The following is an 11,257-nucleotide window of genomic DNA, read 5'->3' as shown; positions in this document are numbered from 1 at the left end:
CGTTTTGGAGTGGTGTTTGATCCTGTGCTTGAAGTATCACTAGTCACAGGTGATACTGTTGTAGAGCTTTGGTCATTAGGAGGTGTACTCACGCTAGTTATACTGCCTCCAGCTAGATCGCTTGAAGTGGTAGATTCTGGTTGGTCACTGTTTTTACTGGAAGTTAAGCTGTTTTCAGTCGATTGTTGTTCGTTTTCGCTTGAAGCTACAGTGCTTTCAGTTGAGAGTTGCTCGTTTTTGGTTGAAGAAGAGCTGTTTCCAGAGGAAGAAGAGCTGCTTTCAGCTGGCGATTGATTGTTTTCTTCCGTAGTTGAGATACCTGGAGTAGAACTTAGATCTTCATTTTTAGCAGTACTTGACTGTGATCTATTTCGGTTTTTTCCACTTCCTCTATTATTTATTCTGTTTGCACTGGATCTTGATCGACTTTTTGCTTTAGATTTCTTGGATGGTCGTTGACTGCTCCCCCTTTTTTGGACCGTTACTCGAACGTTTTGGAGTGGTGTTTGATTCTGTGCTTGAAGTATCACTAGTCTCAGGTGATACTGTTGAAGAGCTTTGGTCATTAGGAGGTGTACTCACGCTAGTTATACTGCCTCCAGCTAGATTGCTTGGAGTGGTAGATTCTGGTTGGTCACTGCTTTCACTGGAAGTTAAGCTTTTTTCAGTCGATTGTTGTTCGTTTTCGCTTGCAGCTACAGTGCTTTCAGTTGAGAGTTGCTCGTTTTTGGTTGAAGAAGAGCTGTTTTCAGAGGAAGAAGAACTGCTTTCAGCTGGTGGTTGATTGTTTTCTTCCGAAGTTGAGGTACTTTGAGTAGAGTTGTGGCTGTCATTACTTGATCTATTTGAGCCCGTTTTCCCTCTTTTAGTCCCACTTCCTTTATGATTGTTTTTACGCTTAGGTTTCGATGGTTTGTTTCTTTTAGGGTGTTTTTTCTTCGGTCGTTGAGTACTTCCCGTTTTTTGGTCATTTTTTGAAATTTTTGGAGTGGTTTTGGATTCTATATTTGAAACATTAAGATCATCAGGTACTGTAGTGGAAATGCTTTGATCATTAAAGGATGGTTTCATACTTGTTTTATCGTTGCCATTATTATCACTTTGAATTGTGGATGATGAATCATCTCTATTATCTGACTCATCAGTAGTGCCTTCATCAGAGTTAGATTGTGATGTTTTGCCGTTTACAGCATCTTCAGTCACTTGAGTGGTAATTTCAGCTTTTGTGGTACCTCCACTTGCTTCAGCCGGTTGACTTGTAGTTTGTAACACGTCTGTTGTTCCAGATTCTTGTGCTGAACTTTCTGCTCGTTGTGTAGTACCCTCACTTGCGTCTGACGAGATTTCAGGGCTCTGGGTAGTACTTATACCTCCTTGTGTTTCACTTCCACCTAAATCAGTACTTCTGGAAGTCTCAGCTTTTGGAACATTAGTAGTCATTGCCATTATATATTCAGGTATAGTTGTGGTATTGAACAAGGCTGTAGAAGGATTAGGCTCGGAAGTAGATTTCTTTTTCTTATTTCCGTGTTTTGGTTTTGAACTACCCGAATTTCTATGATTCTTGTGGAGTTTCTTCTTGTGGTTTGAGTGATTTTTTTTCTTATGATTTGCATGGGAATGCTTTCGTCCATTTCGGTTATTGTGAGGTTTTTTTGGCTTGCTGTTTGATTTCGCCTTGCTATTTGATTTTGCCTTTGACCCTGCAAAAAACGAAGTTTATCAAAAAACTTTAATTATTACTAATAAAAAATTATCACTCATAAATTACGATTCAATCAGAAATATAGTATGATATTTATTTTCATGTCTTTATCTAATAAATAATTGATATTTCATAAAGTTTTCGCAATTAGTTGCTCTCATACCTGATTGAAATTTGCTTCAAAAAGCAAAATATTTAACAAATTACGAAGCAATAGTTGTGAGCGTAGAAGTGCTTCATAAAATTTTTGTTCACATTAAATTGAAAAAAAAAAAAAAAAACATTCATATGTTACTGGAGTTTACCAGGAAAAAAAAAGAAATCATTACAAAATTCAGTCAATCAAATGTCGAGTAACTGAAAAGATTGGTGAATTCAAAAGCAAACGCACAGCTATTGCGCATCAATGAATTATGAAACGCGCAGTGTTCTGCATAACTTCCTGTTAATAATGATTTTCTGTATTTTATAGTTATAGTCCCAATATAAAGAATTTGCAAATAACTGTTTTACTATTTATTTACTCTCAAAACTACTTTCTTCACGAAAGAAATTTTCTACTTATCTGTATTATCTGCTTATTTCGTAAAATATTATAGGTCTTCGTGTATTAAAGAAATAGCATCGTGGCAGGTCTGGCGAACAGAAGTTATGCTACCATTGAATAACATAGACTTATAAAGTAAAAGTTGATAATGTTGAATTGACAAATTTCACTGCATTGACTGAAACTTATTTGGTTTGTTGCTACAAAATACAGAAGAACCTTGTTTATCCGACCTCCGTTTATCAGGATCTCCCGTTTATTCCAATCAAATTGGTAGACTTAAAGAAATTATATTTATTTGAATAATAATTTTAGATTATGATTGCGAAGAACGGAACTATAAATATGCCTAAGATTCGATTTTTGGTTTGATTAAACTAACAATTGGGTTGTTTCCGAAATTTTAAAACTATTTTTTCTGAAAGCGCATGCTTAGAAACATAGGTTTTAACCGTGCTTTAAATTATTTGATAAAGTTTAGTATTTAAAAAAACATTTCAATCTGTGCGCAGATTCAATTTCATTTTTTACGCTTCTGCCCATGACATCCCAAGTGATAAAATGCCATTCAATGATGCCATCAGCGCTAAGCGCAATATGTTTGCATTAGATAACGATATTATAGCGCAATAATGCTAATGAATTTCATGTTTGCTTCAGAAAAGTCTTCATTCAAAAATCTCATCATGATTTCAATTAATATTACTGTTTAATGGATACCTTTTTTTAAAAAAACAATTCGTAAACATTCAGCGCGCCAATGGATTAGTGTGCCAAAACTAAACTAAACTTTTGGAAACTAAACTGCTGGTGAGTAAAGACTAGGTAACGTATAGAAGATATTCTCAAAGTTATCATTGCTTGCTGATGATGATGCGAAAAAGTTGTTCTTTAAAGTTTAGTGGTCTTATATTTTCTTCAGTAGCAGGCCTACAAATGCGAAGTAACGGGTTTCAACTAGTTTTTACTTGTCATGTGAAAGGTTACTAAAAACAACTTATGAAGCTGGGTGTGTCTTTAAGCAGAGTCATTCATTCACTAAGTTGGCGCCCTTTTTTTCATTTCAACCTTCTGAAGCACATAATTTATAACCATAAAAGTTCTCTCAAATTTTCAAAAGCACTAATAAAATATATCAGCTAAAGTATTTTTAGTCTCATTTGCCAAAGCTACAGTTTTTAACGATGTTTTGTTTTTTTGAAAATTAAATTTCGCTTAAGCCTACCTATTCACTGGTCGGTCTACCCTATGCTAAAAGAGAGAGAGAGAGGCAGGCTAGAAAGAGATAGAGAGAAGTTGGAGAAAGGCACAGGCTAGAGAGAGAGAGAGGCTGGAGAGGGAGAGACAGACTGGAGAGATAGCGAGAGAGAGAGAGAGAGAGGACAGAGGGAGAGAAGATAGAAGGAGATAGAGACTAGAGAGAGAGAGAAAGAACTGAGGGAGAGAAGATAGAAGGAGATAGAGACTAGAGAGAGAGAGAGAGGACAGAGGGAGAGAAGATAGAAGGAGATAGAGACTAGAGACAGAGGGACTAGAGAGAAAGAGAGAGAGACTAGAGACAGAGGGGCTAGAGAGAGAGAGAGAGAGAGAGAGAGACTAGAGACAGAGGGGATAGAGAGAGAGAGAGACTAGAGAGAGAGAGAGACTAGAGAGAGAGAGAGAGACTAGAGAGAGAGAGAGAGACTAGAGAGAGAGAGAGACTAGAGAGAGAGAGGGGCTAGAGAGAGAGGGGCTAGAGAGAGAGAGAGAGGGGCTAGAGAGAGAGAGAGAGAGGGTAGAGAGAGAGTGGAGAGAGAGAGGGTAGAGAGAGAGAGAATGGAGAGAGAGAGGGTAGAGAGAGAGAGAGTGGAGATAGAGAGGGTAGAGAGAGGGAGGATAGAGAGAGAGGGGGTAGAGAGAGAGAGTATAGAGAGATAGGGTAGAGAGAGAGAGAGAGAGGTTGTACTTAAAGATAAAATCAACGATGTGAATAAGTGATCTAAAACGAATAATATTGAGAAACATTTCATCGAACATTCAAAGACTTTTTCCCTTGAGAATGGGGACTTGAGAGAAAATTATATTTTCGGATAGAGTCCAGAAACCATGAAGTTCAGAAAGTCTAAGTAATTAGAAAATAACATGACATAAAACAAAGAAGACTTTATCATTAATGCAATCATGGTATGAAATGAAAAATGAAAATCCCACACCGTCAGACTGACTTACCGTTTGCATGACTGGCAGAAGTTACTGAACTTTCTGATGGAGAGGAATCGGAGGAACTTCCTTCAGCTTCACTCGCATCACCATTGCTACTATAATCAGCAATGCCACTATCTCCATTGCTACTATAATCAGCATTACCACTATCTCCATTGCTGCCATAATCAGCATTACCACTATCTTCATCGCTACTGTAGGCTTGACCGCTGTACTGGTATTCACTCTGCTGCGAGTTCCCATTTCCTTGTGGATAATCATTACCAGAGCTTTGACCGTGATCGTTGTCACCTCCATTTTGTTGGCCGTTATTTTGACTTTGAGCTGCTTGTGCAGCGGCATCTTGCCGAGCTATAGTCGCTTGTATCGCTTCCCGCCAAAGTATATCCGCCATGCGTTGACCGACAAGGGGAGGTACATATCCCTGTTGAAGGCCGCTTGGATTATTATTGTTTCCATTAGATCCTTGTCTTGAAGCTAAATAAAACGAAAAGTATTTATCAATTTTTATAAAATTAGTTGCACAATCAACATTTGTTGCAATTATAATAGAAATTAATCTTTGATACTTAAATCAGATGTAAGCTGTGCGATTATGAATTAGTTTCGGCTGTTTTCAAATATTAATTGAGGACAATAGGTAACAATTTTCATCAAAAATTTTGAACACTTTTCATTTTATTTCGAGTAACTGCTGGTATAAGCTTAAACATTTTCTCAAAGAATTAGTTCTGAGAATTGATACAGATATATATATATATATATATATATATATATATATATATATATATATATATATATATATATATATATATATATATATATATATATATATATATATATATATATATATATATATATATATATATATATATATATATATATATATATAACACAAATTTTTTTTTTTGCTAAAAAATGAAACAAAAAAATTCCTCCGTATAGTTAAAGATAAAGATGCGTAAGTGATCTCTTATGATAAATATTAAATAGGGAAAAATAATTTGCTCAAGAAGAACATGAATTAATAAATGTAACAATGCGTAGTTAAATAGTGATCATTTTTATTAAAATGAGAAATTTTTAGAAAGGGTATTAATCGCATATTTAAATGAATAGAGGTAGAAAATATTTAAATTTAAGAGATTGAAAAAAAAAATACAGACATAACAACTTACATATATTATATAGAAGTTTGTTATCTCAATTTAAAATATTCTAGTCGAGAGGGGATTTGTTAAAAGAGGAAGCATAATCTTTGATCACTTCCACATTTCAAATGATGCTACTGTTTGATGAGAGCACTCAAAATGATTTTTTCATGGGAAAATAGGGTACAATGTACATGTACAGTACACGCTTGATATGTTCACGTGGTTGCAAGAAATATACATTCTTATACGTAACATGGGTAACATGGAATACAATAACGGCAAAGCGATCACCGAAAATATTTACTAATAATAAAGCTGAAACTCTCTCTGTCCGGATCTCTGTGACGCGCATAGCGCCTAGACCGTTCGACCGATTTTCATGAAATTTGGCACAAAGTTAGTTTGTAGCATGGGGGTGTGCACCTTGAAGCGATTTTTCGAAAATTCGATGTGGTTCTTTTTCTATTCCAATTTTAAGAACAAAATTATCATCAGACGGACGAGTAAATTACGAAATTATCATAACGTGGAACCGTAACATGAGCACAAGCCAATTGGCGCGAAAATTCACCATACATTATTTGTAAATATACAGGCGAACCAAAAGACCTTTTTATTTTTCTATTACGGGCAAAGCCCTGCGGGTACCACTAGTTTGTAATAAAATATAACATGCCTGCAGAAACCATCAAATTGTTATTTTATTGCATTTTATATAAATTTTTGCAATTACCATAACGTTGCTTCGTTATTAAGATTTTTTAAACGCTTTATAAGCGCGTTATGTATCACGTTAAACGCTTATATATTTACAGCGTTAAACGTGATAACTTAGTGCGTACACTTTTCAAAATTACTTTTCACTTTAAAAAAATTTTTTTTTCTCCACTATCAATCTACTAAACAATAGCTCATTTGAAAATGCATAATGAGCCGTCATGAAACGTGAGGAAAGAGATTTTATCTTGACTTTCAGAAAATTGTTTAGTGAAGGGAATAAATCTCCGTTGACATATTGGAAACAGTATATCTAATGTATCACACTATTATATATGTATTAGAAATTAAGGTTTTGAACAGATATTTCAAGAAACTATGGCAAAGGATGCTGTACGTTTCTAGCCCTCAATATCTCCTTGAATCAACTTAAAAGTTTTCTTGTTCATCTGCGTAATTGACATTTATCTACTAAGAAGACACTTAAATTTATCAAAGCTTTGCTCCAATGAATGCTTAAAAATTTAATAAAAACTACAGTTCATATTCTCAGTTCCATTTTTGTTTTTCACAAATCATAGAAAAAAAAATTATTTGAATTTTGACATCTTGAATTCAAATTATGTTTTTCGCAATCACGAGTGTGTGTGTTTGTGTGTGTGGGTAGTTGTGTGCATGTGTGTTTGTGTGGGGGTATGTGTATGTGTGTTGGCATGTGTGTTTGTGTGTGTATGTTTCTGTATGTATGCGTGTGTAGGTGTATGTGTGTGTGTAGGTGTATGTGCAAGTGTAGGCAAGTAAGTGACGCAACCTGGAGACGGTTTTTGGTAGAGGAGAAGCATCGTGAGGTGGCCGGCCGACGGACGGTGGTGCTGGTGGGAAAATAAAATCATAGGAATTCAAAACTGTCAAGTGAGAACAATAAGCAATCGTGATTGCTCCAAAAAAAAAAAAAAAAAAACAGTGGAAAGGCATTATTATCCAATGACTGCGTTTCTATTTAAATATTATTATTTTTTGCGCATGAAATGACGTTACTTTAAAAAAAAATTCATATCTTAATGACTATCTTTTGCAGACATATTTAACTCATACAACTTCTGTTTATAATGTTGTATTGTAGAATTGAAAGAAAGAATACACAAATTAAGTCAAAGTATTGAATCTTATTGAAATTTAAAACAATAAAATTAATACAACTGTTTGTTCAAATTTCTTAGCCCTTACTCTTTGTTTTATTTACTGATTAAATTACGTAAATTATTTCTGAAACTCAATAATAAACCAGAAGTTTGATTTTGAGGTAATGTATGTGTAACAAATTCGTTTTGCACAGTTCGTAAAGAAGCAAATGGGCCATTTCCCGAAAAATCCGTCATTTTGTCCCGTACTTGTCAGCTTATTGAAAACCCATAAAAAAGTATTGGACAAAAATGTTTTCTGAATAAACACACATAGTACGTTCGTGAATTCTGAAGCAACAAAATTTTACTCATTACTTACTTAAAATATTTTTTTAAATAAAATATGTAAGCTGTTAGTGCTGGAAAAATAGGGGCGACTGGGGATACTTGATCCCCTTTGTAGTTTTCAATTTTTTTTCTCGGCTGCAGATTATCAGTTTTTTTTTTTTTGAATAATCACGTTTGCTTATTGCTCTCATTTGACTTTTTTGGCGTCCTACCATTTTATTTCCCCCCCCCCCCCCCGCTTCCCTCTGCAGCACCACCGACGACCGGCCTCACGATGCTGCTCCTCTAGCGAAAACCGTCTCCAGGTTGCGCCCATATCCTACACTCTCACGCATACATACACACACCTGCAACCACACATACATGCATACACCTGCAAACACACATACATACACACACCTGAACACACATACATACACACACACACACACACTCATGCCTGCACACACACACACACACACTCATGCCTAAACACACACACACACTCATGCCTGCACACAGACACAACACACACGCACACACCTACACACATGCATACATACCCACACACACACACACCTACACGCACACTCATGCCTGCATACAGACACAAACACATACGCATACATACAAATTCCTATACACACACATACCCACACACTCATGTCTGGGTACAAACACACACCCCTACATACATACACACACACACACACACACTCGTGATTGCGAAAAACATAATTTGAATTCAAAAAGCCAAAATTCAAATTAATTTATCTTTTTTTTTTAAGTACGTGAAGAAAGATAATTTTTCTCTCTATCTGACAGTATTTTTTAAGTTGAAACTAAACATATAGTTTTGACAAAATAATTTTTTTCATTAATTTCATAAAGGGATCATGTATCCCCATACAAGGGATGCATGATCCCTTCATGGGGGATACTTGATCCCACTGAGAAAATACACTGACTTTTCATTAAACCAGCAGTTTGTTTACGAATTTTAGTTTTCTACATAATGTTTGTAAAAAATAACACTATTTCTAATTTTCTTTATTAAATTATAATAAAGTGAACACAAAATAACACTGTTTTAAATTCCAGTAGGACATTTGTAAAAAAAATTTACACAACTTTAATGAACTTATGATGTTTTTAATCAGCAACTTATTCTCTAATACAGTTGTGAACAATATGTTTCATAAATAAAGCTAACATTTTTTAAAAGTAGCATAATGACACTCAAATTACAACAAATAAAAAAATAAAAAAAAACGACAAGCACAAAAATCAACTTCTTGTCTTGCAACCGTGAAAAATTAAGAGTTCTATCAATTGAATTAATTTTAAAAAAGAAGGATGAAAAATGTATGAAAAATGTAAGTAGCAGCATACTTATAGAAAAGAATCGAAAGCCTAGCACATATTTTCAAAACTTGAAAAGTCAAATGCGAACAATTCGTTTGTTGTAGTTCTTAAAGTTTAGCTCAACCCATCTGGATGTGTGCAACTTAACATATTTATTCTCATTTACTACTCCTTTGTCAATTTTTCAGGAAAAATATATTGATTAGGCATGTTACCTTTTCGCTTTAGAAAACTTATTTCAAACTCTAGAAATTCAACTTAGCATTATATCCGCTAATGGGTCTACATAATATGCAACTAACCTTTTTTGATGTAAATCTAACGATAGCAAAATCATTTTTTTTCCATTCAAACAAAGATTTGACATCTATTTCAATTTGGTCAAACTCATTGGCTGATCAAAACATAACTCATCAGCAGAGTTAGTTTATGTTTAGATGTTTGAGGTGTTATATGGGTTAAAAGTGGGAACTGATATTTTTATTGTTTAGCATATTTACTGCAGTGATTACGTAAATCTATCACTCATACTATGATAAATTTTATTATGTTAATATGGTCTTGAATGTTTAAAGTGAATTTCAACTAAGTAAACAACAGTTATATTGTTTTCATTGTGTTTATATTGTCATATGGATACTTGATCGATGTGATCATGTATCCCTCAAAACGAAGGGATCAAGTATCCCTAATATGCGATTTTTACAAATATGCTTGTTACATTATTAACAATCAGTGGCAATTTACTAAAAATATGTTTCAATTATAAAAGACTGTCTATACTTTAACATTACAGTTCAGTTTAATTTTTAAGTTGTATATCTTGGATAATGTATACTTCAGAATGCTTTCCTAAAAAAATGTTTCCCTTGATACATTCAGACAATCATTTCTTGAGCTAAAACAAAATGGCTGAAAAAAACAAAGTGTTGCCAGATTTTACGTACGAGTATAACTTTAACATTATTATCAGGTTTCAAATCTATATTTAATGATTTTGGTACATTTTTGGCTATGAGATCATGTATCCCCAGGGGTCAAAATCCCCAGTCTCCCCTACGTTTTCCCACAAAATGACCCAAATGGCTTTTTTTCGTGAATTTCATACTCTTTTAAATTTATTGGTTTTAAGTTTAATGGTGTTTGAAAAACTTAGAGAAATTTTAAACATACAAAATGATCGGCGTAAGACACGTTTGTGTACAACTCAAAAGAGACACTTTTTTTTAAAGCAGGAAATTACTTCAAAAGATGTGCAGTTTTATGATTTTTAATTAAACATTTTCAGTTAGATTCAAAATATGTCGCAGAAAGAAAAGATTTAGTTACTCGTTCAATACTAAAGGAAACAATCATATTCTACCTGTTAATTGTGATAGGCATACTTCGCTATTCTACCATAGTTATGTTTTTATATGAAATTAAGAAAATGAAACATTTTATTTATTGAGAATAATTTTAATAATTTTTTTAAATAATTTAAAGACTTACGTTGATTTTGAGGCCAAGGGTACGGTTCTGGAAAGAAAATAATGGGCGATTAGATACAACTAAACGTAACGTTCACATCAGTCATGAATTCTATTGTTGCAATGCCTGTTATGAAAACAGCATTGAAAACACAAGAAAATAGAAATTAATAATAAGCAAATAAAAGATAATATGGTCAATCCGAGAAAATACACGACCTTTTTTTTCAACTGATTTTTTTTTTTTTTTTTGATGTTGCAAATAAAAAAAAATATAAAAATAAAAGCTAAAATAAAATAAATCATGCTTTATTATTTAACAGGGTTTCACAGATATATATCAGTCGATACATATATATCATGATATATACCTCGATGCATATCCGATATTTATTTAGATAATATCATGATATTCTGACATTTTCGATGTTTATATTTTCAGCTACGATATTTTCAATTTTTAAAATTATATTAATCATAGTAATATTGTTAATTTATTTTTTAAAATAACCAAAAAGTCATGTACTATATTTTTATGATGTATTAATATAACAAAGAAATATAGTATTCCTTTTTTATTTTATATTCATAAAATTATTAGCAATGTAACAATTTTAATTCAGATTCAAAGTGCCTAATTTAATATT

At 33.4% G+C, this 11,257-nt stretch overlaps 1 protein-coding gene across 1 annotated transcript; it reads right to left on the bottom strand.

Moving 5' to 3' along the window:
• Positions 1-435: 435 nt before the first annotated feature.
• Positions 436-4,848, bottom strand: LOC129221022 (dentin sialophosphoprotein-like). The gene is made up of 2 exons (XM_054855458.1): positions 4,461-4,848; positions 436-1,703 (listed from the first exon to the last, which is right to left on the bottom strand). The coding sequence occupies exons 1-2, from the start codon at positions 4,846-4,848 to the stop codon at positions 436-438; spliced, it is 1,656 nt and encodes a 551-aa protein (XP_054711433.1).
• Between the last annotated feature and the right edge of the window lie 6,409 nt (positions 4,849-11,257).

This window comes from Uloborus diversus, chromosome 4, assembly GCF_026930045.1.
Source record: "Uloborus diversus isolate 005 chromosome 4, Udiv.v.3.1, whole genome shotgun sequence".
Classification (NCBI taxonomy): Eukaryota; Metazoa; Arthropoda; class Arachnida; order Araneae; family Uloboridae; genus Uloborus; species Uloborus diversus.
Note: the sequence above shows the minus strand (reverse complement) of the source record. Positions and strands in the feature narration are given on the sequence as shown.

Bases quoted from the DNA above. Each gene is read 5' to 3' on its own strand.
- LOC129221022 (XM_054855458.1), bottom strand. From the start codon at position 4,848: ATGGCGGATATACTTTGGCGGGAAGCGATACAAGCGACTATAGCTCGG. The intron at 1,704-4,460 runs GTAAGTCAGTCT...CGTTTTTTGCAG, and splicing joins TTCTGCCAGTCATGCAAACG to GGTCAAAGGCAAAATCAAAT.